This window comes from Panthera uncia, chromosome B4, assembly GCF_023721935.1.
Source record: "Panthera uncia isolate 11264 chromosome B4, Puncia_PCG_1.0, whole genome shotgun sequence".
In the NCBI taxonomy this organism is placed as follows: domain Eukaryota; kingdom Metazoa; phylum Chordata; class Mammalia; order Carnivora; family Felidae; genus Panthera; species Panthera uncia.
The window spans coordinates 42,414,653-42,433,280 of record NC_064809.1 but is presented as its reverse complement, the minus strand read 5'-3'; the positions used below and the strand labels follow the sequence as shown (position 1 = coordinate 42,433,280).

The window sequence follows — 18,628 nt, the reverse complement described above, 5'->3', positions numbered from 1 at the left end:
GTTGTTTCCTTATAAAGGAAGAGTTCAAAGGGCTGAACAAAACAAATTTTATGTTAGATTTAGCCAAAAGATTTAGGTGAGGCTTGATTTGATTTTCTGCCATTTTCCTTTCTTGGGGTTTTCTGCTTTATCATCCTTCCTTCTTGCCCTGTATCCTTATTCTAACCCCTGACCTTCCTACCTGGGAAATGTCTCATCTTCTAGAATCCAGACAATCTTCTAAGATGATCTAAATGATTACGATAAATAACATGTGAAGTTCTGAGAACAGGGAAGATAAAGGAAAGGCCCTATGACTTACTGGTGCCACACACAGAATTGGGGGCAGTTGAAATGTGGGCTATCGAGATGCATACATAGGAAAATGTTGTGCACAGAAACCTACCTAGTTACATGATTAGTTACGTGATTGCCATAAGTTTTTCTCACCAGTGGTTGTAGGGGCTGAAGTCTATTTCTTTTTGTTTCCAGTGTTGCCCAGGTTTGAAGTTAAGGTCAGTGCACCACAAATAGTAACTATTTCGGATGATGAGTTCCAAGTGAATGTATGTGCTAAGTAAGTATTCAGGAGATTTGACTCCAACGGTCAATATAGAGCTCAGAAAGAATGAGAAATGAGATTAACCATGTAACTTTATTTATATGCTTCCTTTAAGATTGTTAGAGAAAGAGTGAATTCTTGTTGTAAAATATTTTAAAAACAAAGAAAACCATAAGAAATTACCTGTAATTAATTCTGCTGATTCCCATTTACATTGTAAGGTATTTTCTTCTAGTCTTGTATGAATCTTTTCATATTCATCAACTGCAATCATCCTTTTCTATACACTATAATTAAGAAAACATGTCTTCATATTCAGCTCATCTTTTACTAATTCTAATTCCTTGCTGCATAAACATAACTCTATGTGGCCATACCAAATTAACTTTTCTTTATTATATAACATGGAGGCTATTCAGCTTTTTTCCGTACTATTATAGTATATGTCTTTGTGTATAAGTGTATAAGAAGTATCTTCTGAATTAAAAACGATTTACTTAAGAAAGATGTCCAGAACTGGAATTGTCAAGACAGAATGTATAATATTCTTTTAGTTTTTTGATTGCCATATTACTCACTAAATACGTTGCATCAGTGTAAAGTTCCAGCAGCTGATACAGAAGTACCTGCCTCACTGAATCTTCACCATCATTGATATTTTCATTTTAAATAAAAAAGAAACTCTTCAAAATGTCATAGTGGGAAAAAAGGTATTTTTAGCAATTAGAATTAATTTGAATCTTCCTCGTGTGAAAAAAAAAATCCTGTATGATTTGAGAAATTTTAGTTTTGTTTTTGGGAAATGATTTCGAATGCCTTTTACATTTTTAAGAGTATGATGCCTTTTCTCAAATTTCTAATAATAATTAATATAGTTAATATTTATTGAATGCCAATTTCTGTGCTGAGCATTGCCCTTATTATATTCTTACCCCCATGCTATGTGATAGAAGCTGTTATCATCTTTGTTTTAGAAAAAAAAGATAACAAGATACAGAGAACTGAAATAATTTATCAACAGTAATGGCGCCTTTTGATGGCCGACTTAGGATTTAGACCAATACTATTTGATGTCAGAAGTACTCTTCTAACCAAGACCTCTGTTATAATTTATATAAACAATTAAAAATTGTAATATATGACATATTTGTTCCAACTTTTTATTTAATTGGCGACATGGAAATAGTTTGCTTTAGAGCATCTTCAGAGGGTTTCAAAGTAGATTTTGACTTTCAAAATATTCTTGAGTAGAGTCAAGGTACTTTAAAGATATATTGGGTGAAAGGCTGACAGTATCTACAATGTTCTTTGGACTCTAGCACAACTGTACGAATATTTTCTTGTCTCGGTGAAGAGTAGCTGACACGTGCTAGAATTTCATAAACGTAATATATGAAAGATGTAGATATGTGTGCTAAAAATAAGGAGGTAATCAAATACGCTTCAAAAAATCCAGGCTCCTAAACTAGTTTCACTCATAAAATCCCACACAAGCCAGAACTGTCAATGGGATTAATACCTATAATTTATCTGCCCAGGGGTATGCTAAAAAAAAAAAGTACGACACAGATATCAGGAGAGCCAAAGCATTTATCAAGTATCGCCTTCATAGGAGACTTGCTAAACTAACTGTTGATACAGAATTGGGAGTTCTCAAAAACTTCTTGAATGTTACATTTCATTTAGATTTGACATGACATGGTATTCAGTTATCAGCAATCATGATGCCCTGCAACAGGACCAGGCAGTTGAGACAGAAGCTCTCGTGGCTACAGAAATATTTCTGGGCAGGTTACAGGAACAGGATGAATAAAATCAGTATGTCTAGGAGTGAACATCCATGCATGAGTTGCCTACCTCAGGTTGCACGCACTACGTCTGTGCATTGTTTCTTCAGGACTCCCTGGCACTTGAGAAAACAACAGCAAGCCAGGGTATTTTGGCAAACGGCCCCCTTTTAGCAAACAGGGAAGAAAACGCGCCTATAGGCAAAGACACCTTAATAAACCGCATTAGTACCCACCAAAAGCTTTTCAAATCACAAAGGGAAAATGTTTATTCTTTCTGATCTGTACGAACATTTAAGCTACATATTTCACAGGCATGTGTTAACCCCTAGAAAATACGACAATGAGAGTTTTATTTTGTAAGCAAAAGACAGTAAGAAGCAATAATAAGATATGTTCAGTTGTGTCACCTGTGGCCTGATCTGAGTCTTGCCGCTGTGTTATATGTAATTGATCTTTAAAGCGCATGGATGATTTTAGCGATTTGGCTCGAATCGAATTCTCAGAAGCATTGACAATTTTTAAGTAGGGAGAGAAAAGCAACTTAGTGGAAGAGCCCGGACTGTGGGAAGGGAGGAAGATCAGAGTTTGAATTTCAATTCCGTATCTTACAACGTAGGCGAGTTGCTTGACCTCAGTTCACTAATCTGCGCAATGACATTATACGCCGACGTCTCAGGATCGCTTAAAAAATAAATTAGATCATCTGTGTAACCACCAGATACATAGTAGTGCCCAAAAATTAGAAAAAAAAATATTATCATTGATAAATTTAATTATTTTCAGTTTTACTACTTACTAATTTCACAGGTGCTATGTTTTTCTAAATGAAGCAATCCTCAAATAACAAAAAATTTCAAATCAACTGTATTTGCCTTTGATTGAAATTAAAAAAAAAAACCCACCTTGTGTTGTGGTTTTCTGTGTGTTTTAGGAGAAAATGAGATATTTATTTAATCTCACCCCACAAGACATACTTTTGATCAAAATTTATCTAGTTTATGCCAATCTCCCTACCTGCTGCATTTGTTGGATGTACAATGAGAATTGTTGTTTAAAGTATTGATCTGGGGGTACCTGGGTGGCTCAGTCGGTTAAGTGTCCAACTTTGGCTCAGGTGATGCTCTTCCGGTTCGTGAGTCACAGACCAGTGTCGGGCTCTGGGCTGACCGCTCAGAGCCTGGAGCCTGCTTCAGGTTCTGTCTCTCCTTCTCTCTCTGCCGCTCCCCTGCTCGCATTCTGTCTCTCTCTCTCTCAAAAATAAATAAATATAAAAAAAATTTTTTTAAGTATTGATCTGGAAGTATTTTAAGATCCTAAATAATCCAGGAGCGCCTGAATGGCTCAGTCGGTTAAGCCTCTGACTCTTGGTTTCTGCTCAGGTCATGATCTCACAGTTTCTTGAGTTCGAGCCCCACATCGGGCTTCAAGATGACAGTGCAGAGCCCGCTTGGGATTCTCTGTCTCCCTCTCTCTGCCCCTCCCCTACTTGCACTATCTCTGCCTCTCTCAAAATATAAATAAACTTAAAAAAATATATCCTAATAATCCACATGTTACTTAGATCCATATATATTTTCCATATAAAAAATGGTGCTGCAGACAAATTTTATAATATTTCTATCAGGCTAAAATGTAATTTAAAAAACTCGATGTGATCATTAAATCCCTTTTGCTGAGACTTTAGGTCCTACATTTCCCTGAATTTGATTTTTGTTTTCTTTTAAGTAGGCTCTGCGCCCAACGTGGGGATTGAACTCACAGTGCTGAGATCAGCCAACACATGCTGTATCAACTGAGCCAACCAGGCACCCCTTGAGTTTGATTTTTAAAAAGGCAGCCGAATCCTTATAACAGATCACATGCCTAATTGAATTCAAATTCTGTGGGGAAGATAGCACTAATAGATGATGATTGCTAATAGAATTCAGTCATTGGGGTAGCCATACGTTCCAGATTTCATATACAATTTCTGAAAAAGCCCATAAAATAGGCCCATGGTATTGATCATCTATAATTGTCACTACACTTTCTCCTACCAGGTACACCTATGGCCAGCCGGTGCAAGGAAAAGCTCAAATCCGGGTGTGCAGAAAATTCTTTTCCTCCGAGAACTGTGAGAACAACAACAATGAAATATGTGAACAATTTATTGCGCAGGTACAGATCATCATTATTATTGTCATTATCATTATATTTCATTATTATTCTTTCTTCGATTCTGTAGAGAAGGAAAAAATCCTCCCTCTACCCTTTAAAGTCTTCCACTGGACTAAATAGAATTAAGTTTACATGAAGCAGGTTAACAGGAGAAAAAAACCCAAAATTTTATTAGGTACATACAGCGGTCCCATAATGAAATTGAGGTCCAAAAAGATGACCAAGGCAAGCAGCTTTTATACTTTTTGACAGAGGGACAATAAATTTGTGAGGAATTGACAGGACAAAGAAAACAGGTGTTTGTAAGCTTTAATTAGTAAGGAATTCGAATTGGAATTTGGGTCGAGGTAGTAGATTAGAAAAAAACCAGCAAGGTTTTTTTGGGGGTTTTTTGGTTTTTTTTTTTTTTTTCTAGAGCTTTCTTGGCTTTAAAGTCCCTGTCTCTGGTGGTAAGGATGTCTTTTTACTTTTTAGTGCAGCGAGGGTGCCTTTCACCTGGGAGTTTTTTTCCCTTCTTTCAGGGGGACCAAGGAGGATCTAAGTGTCCTTGCACCGGCTCTTCCTTAAGTAACTTTTATGTAAAATAATCAATATGCCTTGGGGCGCCTGGGTGGTAAGTTAAGTGTCCGACTTTTGATTTTGATTTTGACTCAGGTCACGATCTCATGGTCGTGAGATCGAGCCCACATCAGGCTCTGTGTTGACAGCATGGACCCTACTTTGAATGCTTTCTCCCTCTCTCTCTATCCCTCCCCTTCTCTCTCTCTCTCTCTCTTTCTCAATAAGTAAACATATAAAATAAAATAATAAAATGAAATTAAAATAAAATGAAATTAAATGATAAAATAAAATATCGATAAGCCCATGTGGCATGTTTGGGGGGAACCTGCCTTTGGCCCCTACAATTCCATTTATAAAAGGGACTTAAAAACATTATTTTCATTTCGTGGGTAATGGAGGCTGCAGCTAGATAAGGTGAAGAATAAGGAGCAAATACAACGTCCACCAATAGTCTCTTTCTCTAGGCCATGTAAATGGTTACCCACCTATGGATTCATAGAATTTTTAAATTTGAAAAACCTTATTGGTTTTCTTGTTTTATATACCGTCTAGATGATCTCTCTGGTCTTCCCATGTGGAATCATTAGTCATCTGTTAAATTAGCAAATCCCTGATAAGACTCACCATGCAATCTAGAATTGTCCTTGTGAAAAAAGTTCATTCGCACACACCTGCGATTCGGAGTATCTACCTGCATTGCTTTAAATTTGAGGTTCATTTCTGAAGCCGCCACCTGCTTTCCTGATCTGTGGCATCTTAATCTCAGTAAACAATCCTGCCCATTTATTTGAGAATCAACTTAGGACCTCGAAAATGAGATTTGCATATATTTCAGTTTATAATTTAAGCCTGATCGTCCTGAAGTTACTCACCAAATTGATGAACATCAATTGGTAAATATCGAGATTTGCTAAAGACAAGCAGAACTCCTGTAGATAAGAATTGCAGGCAAAGAAAGGCTGAGTCGACTTCTTCCATATCAGCAGTGCAGTTTTCTGTAGTGTGATTTTAATGTAATTTAGTCATTTTACCAAGTGATGGGTGTTCTCTCCGCGAATGGCTTTTTGCTCCCCAGTGTGACAAATATAGCAATAAATAATCTGCTAAAACTATCTTTCTATATCAGTGGTTTTATGTATTTCATACAGATTCCTTTGCATGGATTTCATGAATCAAAGTAGATGATAGATAGATAGATGATAGAATCACACACAATTTTACATTTAAAAAATATTGTCAAAAAAATTTTTAAGCATTTAAATTCCTGTCAGCAATGTGTGAGAGGACTATAGTTCCCAAGTTACTGCCGGCAATATGTATAGCAGGTTTTAAAATGTTGCCATTTTGAAAGAAGTTTCTTTTGGTTTAATTGGTATTATTTGTGAACTTGAGTGTATTTTCATATTTTTGTTATGAGTTTGAATTTGTTCTTTCAAGAATTCTTAATGGTCCTTGTTTTCCCTGTTTGTGTGAAACTGAAACTTTCTTTTAGTATAAATATTGCCCTCTATCCCCTAAGCAAATATTTTTTCAAGTCTGTTATTTAAATATTGACTTTGATTGTGTTATTTTTGAAATACCAAAGTTCCTGATGTTTACAGTTTCTCAGCCTTAGAAACAGTTCTCACCTATCACCATGTTGTACGTGTAGCTATCTAAGCGTGATTTTAACATTTTAAAAATTTCTCTAATCAACATAAAGTAGTTTTTATTATGTTGTAAAATAACACATTTCGTTTTCTTCCAAATGGATACTAAGTTGTATTAGCATCTAATCTTATACAACTTTGGTCTCCCTCTTTATTCTAAATAGTGCTCGTAAAAGGTTATTCTGTTTTGTTGGACTTCCTCTGACTTTTGTTTTATTATTTCCTTTCCGATATTATTTTTTTGTTCCTAAATCATTTTTTTTTAATTTTTTTTTATGTTTTATTTCTTATATTTGAGAGAGACGGACAGAGGGACAGAGCACAGGTGGGGTGGGAACAAAGAGAGAGGGAGACACAGAATCTGAAGCAGGCTCCAGGTTCTAAGCGGTTAGCACAGAGCCTGATGAAGGGCTCGAACTCATGAGCCATGAGATCATGACCTGAGCCAAACAAAGGAGGATGTCCAACCGACTGAGCCACCCTGGCGCCCCTAAATCATTTATTTTTATAGTCATCATATTCTTTCTTTTCCCTGAAATTTTAGTTTATTTTGGTGGTTTTAAAAAATGTTGTTTCTTCTCGTTAAAAACACATTGTGTTTTACTTTCTCTTTTAACCATAGCTTAATACCATAGATTTTGATGCAAAACACTTTTTTCCTTGTCTTTAATGTCGAGACTCTTATTGATTTACGTTATATTTTCTCTTTGACTCAGGTATTACTGAAAAATGGTTTTTTTCTTAATTTCAAGGCATGTAAGATTCTTCTGATTACATTTTATTTTCATTTTTTTAATTTTTAATTTTTGTTTTTTTAGAGAGAGAAAGAATGCATGAATGGGGGGTGAGGAGCAGAGAGAGAGAGAGAGGGAGGGAGAGAATCTTAAGCAGGCTCCACATCCAGGGCAGAGCCCAAGGTAGGGCTCGATCCCACGACCTTGGGATCATGACCTGAGCTGAAATCAAGTGTCAGACGTTCAACCAACTGAGCCACCCAGGCGCCTCTGTCATTTCTTTGTAATTTGATTGTATTATAAATAGACAAAGTAAAATTGCCTGTTTTTGTTGTTAACATTATAGTTGATGGTTCAGAGGAGCACATGTTCTGCGATCAGAATGCCTAGCTACCACTTTCTATCTGTGTGACCTTGGGCAGATTATATATTTCAGTTTATTCATCCATATAATGGTGATGACAATCGTGTCTCCTCATGTGGTAGTTTTGAGAGTCAGATGAATTGATCTATCCCTCTACCATTTTAAATTTAGAATTAATAGTACCGTTCATTTTAAAATGTAATTAAATCTACGTTTCTCTCGTTCCTGATGTCACCAATGAAAGATCATCTATAGACTTGTTCTTCATTTTAAATAACAATTTACCTTAAAAAGAGTTCTTGTGTGACACACTTGAAGACTCAAGATGATTTTAATCTCTAATTCTTAAAATAGGATTCTCATCTTTAATTTATTGCCATCTACATTGTTGTCAATAGAATATCCCTGAAGTCTGTAAAATACACATTACCTCCTTCACTTGTTGTAATTGCTGATGGACTCCCAGCCCTTCTTTTGGAATTCTTGGTCATTTCAACAAGTTTGTGAGATGAAACCATGGGGTGGTGGGGGAAGGTAGAAATCTGTGCTAAAAGTCTATATCCCTTTAAGACTTTTGAATCCCTAATCTTTTTGTTATACCTTCTCTTCATTTTTCAGTTGAGAAATGGTTGTGTGACTCAAATTGTGAATACGAAAGTCTTCCAACTCTACCGTTCAGGATTTTTCATGTCATTTCAAACCGCTGTAACAGTTATGGAATTTGGGACAGGTAATGATCATGTTTTATGGGCAACCTGGGGGTATATGCAGCTTCCTAGGGAGAAGTGTATCTAGTAAGCAAGATTCACCAAATAGAGATCAATAATTGTTCCACATAGTAAAGTGGAGTACATTTACCAATAGGTCAACTTGAAGGTTGCTTCTGAAAAAAGATTTTCCTCCTAATGTTTAAAATAAACTTATTATGTAAATGTTACAGGTTTGTATCTACTTCTGTGCCTGCATCAATCAGACAGAGATTGCTTCTGAAGTAGCAAGCTAAGCTAATAAAGTAGGCACTCTTTTTAATTTAGGGTAAATCAGTTGATAACCAATTGACCAGGTCTGAGCTTTGATTTAATACAAAAGTTCACAATCTACAGCTAGAATGTCAAACCCAGCTCCATGCTTCTTTATGTAAAGTTTACTAGAACATGACCCCATTCGTTTATCTTGCTTAACAGCTAAAATGCCAAAGTTGTGTAGCTTATGGTTCACAAGCTTAGAATAATAACTGTGAGGTCCTCTTCACAGAAGTTTGTCAACTTCTGATTTAATACAAATGGAGACATTTGCGGGTATAAAATATCATTGAGAAATTTACAAGATTGCACATGCGTGCTCAATAAATCATTGTTAAAAGAATAACAAAGAAAAAGAGGAAAGTGGAATTTAATTTGGAGTGGAGAAAGCCAGATTCAATGGCTATTTTTGTTGCTTAAAAATGAGTGAGATAATATTATTTATAAAGTGCTTTGTATAAACACACTTGATCAATAGAGTGATGGCATTTGTTATGGGTATTTGTAGCATTGTAACTTAGCTAGGTATGTTTACCTCTGCTTATCACAATCCATTCCTATTTACTTTGCTTTCAGATATTTTTCTTATCTGGGAAAAGTCTAAAAGCATAGTTATCTTGACAGGCTAAAGAAAGATTTAAAGGAAGTGAAAGCCTTCTCTCAAGAGATGTCTGTGACATTCTCTGCTATAAAAGGAGTTACAAGCCAGAACTGAGTAGAATGGTCAGAAGAAAGAAATTAAAAGCATTTTCTCCTGCTTCTGGTCCAAACATTTTCACATTGATTATATTATTAAGTTTGAAGTATATTATAACCAGATAGATACAGAGTATTCTGAAACATACTCCAAAGCACCTACGCTTTCCTTTCAATGTCGAACAAGAATGTAATTCTCTGCATAGAAGTTTGTACATATCCCCTAAGCTATTTGTTCTTTTGAGATTCTAGATTAAACAATTCATCCTCCCTCACGCTATTTTTTTTATTTCTTACAGGTGTGCAGATCAGTGAAAAGACTTCCATTTTTCTCACTCAATTGCTTGGGAGTGTGAGCTTTGAGAATATGGATTCTTTCTACAGAAGAGGCATTCCTTATTTTGGAACTGTAGGTTTGACTTAAAAATACATATTCTCATTTCATTTTCTTGGATCATGGATTGCCCTTTGAAAATTTCTGGACATCTTTTTCCTACTTTTATAACACACTTGTAGCCTCACGATGTCTGATAGATGAGAGAAAGTCCCCCACGGGGGAAGGAAAGCGATCAACACAATTATAGCTGTTTCCATTTTATGTATCTATTTAATAGACCATCTTTCTGTCCATTGATTTTAATAAAATTACAAATAAGCGATCACATTTATGAATAGAAAATTCTCTATAGAAATGTGATGTTTTGAGCTTTAAAAATTAATGCCTTTTTTTTTTTTTTTTGGCACAGCTTAAATTTTCTGGACCTGATAATGTACCAAAGGGGAACAAGCCATTGCGATTGGAGCTAAATAACAGATTTATAGGAAACTACACCACAGACGACAATGGGGAAGCTCTGTTTTCCATCGACACTTCAGATATATTCGATTCAGAGTTCAACCTGAAAGTAAGACACCAAAGAGTAGACAAGATCCCACAAAGTATTTGAGTGTTAGGAATTTTGAACATTAGGAATCTCTTAAAAGATCATTTATAGTAAGAATATATTTTAGGGTCACCTGGGTGGCTCAGTCGGTTAACTGTCAACTTGGGCTCAGGTCATGATCTCGCGGTTCATGAGTTCGAGCCTCATGTCGGGCTCTGTGCTGACAGCTCAGAGCCTGGAACCTGCTTCAGATTCTGTGTCTCCCTCTATCTCTGCCCCTCTGCCATTTGCACTCTGTCTCTCTCTCTCTCTCTCTCTCTCTCTCTCTCAAAAATAAATACAAACATTTAAAAAATTTTAAATATATATATTTTTAAAAAGTTGCAAAATTTCACGTATTTTATATGTCTCCTTGTTCATTAAATAATATGTAAGAATACTTACTCAAGAGGATGAGATAATAGCCTGCTACAATTGTTATAAAGTCTGTAACATCCAATATTTTCCTCTGAGACACCAGAAATAGTTCATGAAGATGATTTGGCCTTTTTATCCCCTTTGATTTCCATTTTTCTGCTTCTTGAACAGAATTTTAGAGTTAAACAATTCATCCACGTTCAAATATAGCTGAAAGATACAGGGTGTAAGACTATTCCCTGACTTCAGTTACAAAGTAAAAATAAACTAGCGTAGGCCTAATAAAATATACATACAACTATGGTCATGTTTTATACGCCAAAAAAGAAGAAAGCGTAATTATTATTTTACTTCCAATAACTTGATATTTGAAACGTCAGCCACAAACTAAGATTCCTCTCTACTGTGAAGAGATAAGAAGCCTTCCATTCTGGAATAATCCCTGTCCTTAAAAGTCTTTATAGCTCTAACATCCTTTACTTCTCTTTTCCTATTAGGCCACGTATATTCGACCTAAGAACTGCTATCCTCCCAGCTGGTTAGCGCCTGAGTATGTGGATGCTCATTTCTCAGTTTCACGCTTTTACTCCCGAACCAACAGCTTCCTGAAGATTGTTCCTGAACCAAAACAGCTTAGATGCAATCAACAGAAAACTGTTACTGTGCATTACACCCTAAACAAAGAAGCATATAGGGATGATTCCAATATCAACTTTTTTTATTTGGTAAGTCTCCACTGATGGATCCTTGGGTCTTGTCTGATTGTCTGCTTAGCACAGGGCGGCTTGGAACGGGGACATCAATCATGTCATTGTTCCTGAGTGTGCAGACCCCACATGGTTGTGACTACCCTTGGATCTGCTAAAAACAAACACAGAAGCAAGTAAATGAACACATAAAAACATCCAAGGCAATTTCAATTTCCCTAAGGTTGAAAAACCTGCTACTCAGAGTCTGCTCTTTTAAACATTCGGTTATAATTCACATCGAGTATCCGTGACCCTTCATGAGAGTACAACATTAGGCAGAGACAAGAGAGTAAAGGGGAAGGCTAATTTTGATAAGCAGTAAAAGGAATGAGCCCTTTTGGCTCTGTCTCCATATTTATCCATTTTGTCCTTATGAGGCAAAGGGAAAAAAAAAGTTACACTTTTCAGTTTACAAATAAGGGAACAGTGGTGGAGAAGTGACATGACTTGGCTTCCTTGAAGCGAGACAGTCTAAATAATTCAGGGCTTTGTACACTCCCTTGCCTGGTGAATTGCATATTATTTACCAAGTTTCTAGCACATAATAGACTTTCAATTCATCGTCGTCAGTTTCTGTGTTCTTTTCCAAGTGGTGCAGTTTTGCATTTGTTCGTAGAAGTTTCTGTGTTCTTTTCCAAGTGGTGCAGAGTTTTGCATTTGTTCGTAGAAGCTACCTTATCTTTGGAACAGAATTATCATCAGACCGTCATTAGCAATTCTTCAGATTCTGTTAGATAGCGTGATGTTACACGTCGTGTTTCCTGTGTTCTGTCCAGGTGATGGTAAAAGGGGCTATCTTCCTCAGCGGACAAAAGGAAATCAGAAACAAAGGTAAACATAATACATTCTTTTTTTTTTTTTTTTTACGAGGTACTCTGCCTTCATTTTTCTTTCCTTCTAAGAAAATGTTATAGGGATAGAGTCAAGAGCACTTAACGTTAACGATTAGTGGGTGGAAAGCAATAGTATGACCCCAGGGTATTCTTCCAAATATTGCAGAGAAAGTGATTTCAACTCCTTTCAATCGTTGCCAGGCTGTCAAGCCCATTATAGAAACGTGCTCTGCCAAACCCAAATATTGTTGCCGCCTAAATTATGCAGTCTTTTTTATCTGCCCACGTCGTTCCCACTATTTAACTTGTTTGACTTTAACACAAAGCCCAATTCGCTCCCGCTATCCATCAGCCATTCTCTTTTATCCAAGTGTAGCCAGTGAGCCAGGAAAGTTTTGGCACTAAAGTTAATGACATCTCCTACTACACAGCCTGGAATGGAAACTTCTCGTTCCCGATCAACGTCAGTGCCGATCTTGCTCCTGTGGCTGTCATGCTTGTCTACACCCTTCACCCCAGTGGGGAAATTGTGGCTGACAGTGTCAGATTCCAGGTTGACAAGTGCTTTAAAAACAAGGTGATGTTTCTTCTATTTCTTTCCTGTCCTGAGAGAGAGGAGCGAAGCAGTTCTCTCCCCGCTGTCTCCTTCTTTACATGACTACTATCGCCTTTACGCGGTGATCTCACAATAAATGTCGGTATGATTAAAACAGGAGGGATGAGGGGCGCCTGGGTGGCTCAGTCGGTTGAGCGACCGACTTTGGCTCAGGTCATGATCTCACGGTCCGTGAGTTCGAGCCCCGTGTTGGGCTCTGTGCTGACAGCTTAGAGCCTGGAGCCTGCTTCGGATTCTGTGTCTCTCTCTCTCCTTGCCCCTCCCCCCCCAAAAATAAATAAAGATTGAAAAAAAAATTTTTTATAAGTATCTTACTCTCCTTTTCTTCCTCCACTTTAGGTTAGCATGAAGTTCTCTAAGGAGCAGGGGCTACCTGGCTCCAACACGGATCTCTACCTTCAAGCAGCCCCTGACTCATACTGTGCACTCCGGGCTGTGGATAAAAGTGTTCTTCTGCTGAAATCAGAACAACAGCTGTCAGCCGAAAGTGTAAGCTCTCTGATCTCCTCCTGTTCCTCGTTTTCATCTGGACTCCTTGCCTTTCAGCCGATGTGCTTTATTTGAGACGAAACAAGTTTTAGAATATCAAGTATTCTCCTCCTTTTTTCTCCCAGGGATTATACACTTTATTTTTCTTGAAACTTAGAGTTAAATCTCTGTGTTGGAGGAGATGCTTGGATACAGTCTACAGTTGTCTATTACCTATTAAGAGATCTTATATTCTCGTAAGCATTTCCAGACCAGCAATTCTAGAATTTCACATCAAAATTGTTTCCATTAATAACTGTTGGCTATTTTCCCTTTTTTTTTTTTTTTTTTGGCATGAGGACATATAAATATTGAAAGGTATGATCCCATTTATAACTAATTGAATAACTAAAAATTTTTCTTATGATTAAAATTATACTTATTGTCTGAAGCTATTTGAACTGCTACAAGAAAATACCCCCAAACTAGGTAGCTTATAAACAATAGAAATATTTCTCACAGTTCTGAAGGCTGAAATTCTGACATCAGGGAGCTGGCATGGTCAGGCAAGGCCCCTCTTCTGGTTTGCAGACTCCTTGTGTCCTCACATGGTGGAAGGGACAAGGGACATCTCTCAGGCGTCTTTGATAAGGGCATTAATCTCACTCTCTACCCACTCCACCGAATCACCTCCCCAAGGCTCCACCTCCAATTCCATCACTCTGGGCATGAGGATTTCAACATACAAGTTCAGACCACAGCACCTGTGTCCTGCGGAAAATGTGCAAAATACACAAAGGCAGAAAGAAGGAAATCTTTAAAATCATTCATAATATTAACACTAAGATAATTTGTTTTAATTTCACAAAATGGACTTTTATTATATAGATATGGACATTTCTGATGTAATTTTTTAAATCTCTTTTCTGAAGGCATATATATTTTACAAATGGGATCTCACTGAAAAACACAATTTAGTATTCTGCTTTTAACAATCTATAGTACATCCAGCTTTAAGTATAAATTATAAAAATTAATGACTTAATATACTAACAATTAATCATGACATAAGCTATACATTTTTTCCCAATGTCAAAGTTGAATACATTTAAATTTCTTATTGGGGTTGAGAAGCTTCTCTTTTTTTTTTTTTAAGTTTATTTATTTTTGTCAGGGGGAGGGGCAGAGAGAGACAGAGAATCCCAAGCAGACTCCGCACTGTCAGCACAGAGCCCAATGCAGGATTTTCGAACTCAAGAACCAGGAGATCGTGACCTGAGCCGAAATCAAGAGTCGGATGCCTAATGGACTGAGCCACCCAGATACCCTGGAGCTACGAAGCTTCTAACTGACTTCAGAGTCAGAAAAGTATCAACAAATAAAGGATAAGCTTACCTATAAACATAGAAAATCTATATATACTTTTCTTCTAAGAGTTTCATGGAGCCAGAGTAAATCATCTCTACTCATTCTTCCTACAACTGGAGGTAGCAAGGTCTTAGAAAAACCACCTTGAGAGGGGTGTCTGGGTGGCTCAGTCAGTTAAGCCTCCGACTTCAGCTCAGGTCATGCATGATCTGTGGCTCCTGAGTTCTAGCCCCGCATCAGGCTCTGTGCTGACAGCTTGGAGCCTGGAGCCTGCTTTGGATTCTGTCTCCCTCTCTCTCTCGGCCCCTCCTCCACTTATACTTTGTCTCTCTCTCTCTTAAAAATAAACAAACATTAAAAAAATATTAAAAAAAAAAAACACCCTGAGGAAAAACCATCAAGGGTCCACCAGTAGAAAATTCCAGAAGCATTTCACCAGAGCAGAAGATACAAGTGAATCAGAATATATCAGAGCCAAAGGAGGTTGCCCTTGTTTATTATCTATGGCCATATTAACAGTGTAAATCAAGAGATGTTATATAAAGGAGAACGTTCCTATTCATATTAAGTTTATAGTACTTTCAATATTATGTTATATAAGTTTAATTTTTAGTTTTAAATAATGTTAAAAGATATAAGGATTGTATAGAGAACTCTCATGTACTCTCTACCCAGATTCACCAGTTTCTAACATTTTGTCACATCTGTTTTCTCTTTCCCATTCTCTCTCCCCCCTTTCTCTCTCTCTCTCTCTCTCTCTCTCTCTCACACACACACACATATGTATATAGCATTTCAATTTTTTTTCTAAACCATTTGAGAGTGAGTAGAAAACTTCATGCTATATTATTCCTTAATATATCAGTGTTCATTTCCTAAAAGCAAGGATATTCTCCTGCATAATTACAATACAGTTATCAAATTTAGGATACTGCACATTGTTTCAGTACTTTCGATCTAATCTGCCAGCTATGTTCAAGTTTTGTCAGTTGTCCTCTATACCACACATTTTTCCTAATTTAGTGCAAGATCCAGGGCAGAATCGCATACTGCATTTGGTAGTCATGTTCCTTTAGTTTCCTTTAACCTGGAACAGAATCTTTCTTTGTCTCTAATGAATCTGACCTTTTAGAACAACGTAAGCCAAGTAGTTTTTTAAATAGGATGTTCCTCATTTTAAGTTTGTCTGATGTTTCTCATGTTTGGGCCAAGATTATGCATCTCTGTCCGGAATACAGTGTGTAAGATACTGTGTGTTTTTCAAGGTACACAAGATTCAGCCGCGCATTTGGTGATGGTAATTTTAGTCACCTGATAAAGGTGTTTCCATATATCTCCACTGGCTATTTTGTTCCTTAAACTAATGAGCAATTTGTGCTTATTAAGACTCTTTGTACATCCTGCTTCTCATCAGAATTTCCTTGGAGTTAGCATCCATTGATAGTTTTTGCCAAAACCAATATTGGTATGAGAGTTGGAACATGATTTTCTAGTTCTCCCTCTTCCTCTTTACTTATGGATGCAGGAATATTTATTTCTCAACGTTTATAATTTTGAATTAATAATTCACAATTCAGGGGTGCCTGGGTGGCTCAGTCGGTTAAGCGTCTGACTTCGGCTGAGGTCATGATCTCATGGTTCAAGAGTTGGAGCCCCGCGTCGGGCTCTGCGCTGAGAGCTGAGAACCTGAAGCCTGCTTCGGATTTTGTGTCTCCCTCTCTCCCTCTTCCCCTCTCCCACTCATGCTCTCTCTCTCTCTCTCTCTCTCAAAAATAAAAATAAACATCACAAAAATTTTTTAAATAATAATTCACAATTCATTACTATCCTTTATTTTTATGTTACAATTATCTTAAATTTTCCCAGTGGGAACATCTTCAAGTCGGTGCCCGTGTTCTTGTGACGTGCCCACATCATGGTTTTAGCAATTGCTGATTTTCTGGCGCAAGATGCTAGAGGCCCATCTTGTACTTTCTTTGCTCCAGCCTTGAAAATAACTATTTTTCCAGGGATCCTTAATTCACTAGACAATGGAATAGTACTTGTTTTATTTCTCTCTTCTTAAAATTTAGTATCTATCCAGTTGATACAACATTATCTTTGCTATGCTGGTTTGCAATACTTTTCCATAGACTGTATTTCTATTTGCAATTATATTTATTTCTGGAGTTTATATTCTATTCCACTGGTCTGCCTGTCTATTGATGGGTCAGCACCACAGTTTTAATTATGGAAGCTTTGTAGGGTGCATTAATTTTTGGGTAGAAATCAACTCCTCTTTCTCATCCCCCAGCTCTTATATTTCAGAGTTTCCTTAGCTATTTTGCCATGTTTGATTTTCTGTAGCAATTTTATCTTCAACTTGTCTAATTCCAGAAAACGTTCACTGATATTTTTTTATTGTGATTGTATGGAATTTATAAATCACATCAAGTACATCTTGATGGTGAAATGTCACATCAAGAACATGAAATGCCTTTTTCATTTGTTCAACTGTACTTTTACGTCTTTCATGAATTTTAATTTTAAATAACTTTTATGTAGTTTCTTGTTAAGCTTATCCAGAAGCAGGTTAACTTCTTTTGTTGCTATTGCGAATGAAGTTTTCTCTTCTATAATACATTCTAACTTGTTATTATTTGTGTATATGAGAGGTATTTTTTTTGCAGAATAATTTTATAATTTTGCTAAATTGCTGAAATCCTTTAGTGATTTAGTTCTAGAAGTTGTTCTCTAGGCTTTCTAGGGATACTGCCATATTACCAACAAATAGCACAGAGCCTGATGCGGGCCTCGAACTCACTGACTGCGAGATCATGACCTGAGCCAAAGTCGGACGCTTAACCGACTGAGCCACCCAGGCGCTCCCCTGATGATCTATTTTTAAAAAATTGTTTGCCTAATTGCAGTAGAATATTAAATTGCAGGAGGAATAGCATCCTTGCCTTGTTCTGGACTCTAGCAGAATATCCTGTGCCTGGTGCTTTGTGCATGGTAGCTTCTTAATAATTTTATTTCTTTTGTAGAAATTGGTCTGCTTAAGCATTCTCTCTCTACTGGTGTCACTTTTGGCAATTTATATTTTCCTAAGAAATTCTTTCTATATAGGCTTTCAAATTTATTTGTACTGAGAAGTGCAAAGAAATCTCATGATATTTAAAAACTCTGTGCTGTATATCAATCGTTACACCCTTCTTTTCTTTAATTTTTTCCTCTTTATGTAACTTTTATTTTGCATATTTTTAGTTTCTTCCTTTTTTTTCTCCTTATTAATATGTTAGTGGTTTACCTGTTGTGTTGATTTTTTCAACTTCAGATTTTGATTGATTAATTTGATCTAATATGGGCTTTTTGAAGTATTCTAACACATTAATTTTTGCTTGTGTCCATATAACTTCTTTATTGTTGCTTGTTTTGTTGATGTTATTTGTACTTCTTTTACTTAGAAATTTGCATAATTTTCATTTACTTATATTTATTGGTTTAAGCGTTAAGGCCTATGAATTCTCTGATCTCTACTTTTAAAGTATCTCTTAGATTGGATCTGTAGCAATTACATCATCATTTTTCAGAAATTCTATACTATCTGCATTTAGCCTTTCCCTGAAAACTTACTTAGTGAAGCATTCTATAATGTATATGTAGACAGGCCTACCTATATGGGGATTTTCGTTTTAATTTCAAGTTATCCTGCCTCGTGATCAGTAATCTTTCTACTTTATGGAAACTACTGATTTTTTTTCTGCGTGCCCAAATGTATCAACAGATTCTGAGAATGC

General features: G+C 36.5%; 1 protein-coding gene across 2 annotated transcripts in view; it reads left to right on the top strand.

The window, feature by feature from the left end:
• The window catches only part of LOC125918819 (ovostatin homolog 2-like), a 54,189-nt gene that overhangs the window by 6,845 nt on the left and 28,716 nt on the right, over window positions 1–18,628 (top strand). For both annotated transcript variants that reach the window (XM_049625052.1, XM_049625051.1), the window contains 9 exons: window positions 472–556; window positions 4,371–4,488; window positions 8,415–8,526; window positions 9,814–9,923; window positions 10,261–10,419; window positions 11,313–11,540; window positions 12,341–12,395; window positions 12,829–12,974; window positions 13,353–13,502. In XM_049625052.1, the coding sequence (XP_049481009.1) occupies window positions 472–556; window positions 4,371–4,488; window positions 8,415–8,526; window positions 9,814–9,923; window positions 10,261–10,419; window positions 11,313–11,540; window positions 12,341–12,395; window positions 12,829–12,974; window positions 13,353–13,502 (1,163 nt within the window). The remainder of the gene's footprint in view (window positions 1–471; window positions 557–4,370; window positions 4,489–8,414; window positions 8,527–9,813; window positions 9,924–10,260; window positions 10,420–11,312; window positions 11,541–12,340; window positions 12,396–12,828; window positions 12,975–13,352; window positions 13,503–18,628) is intronic.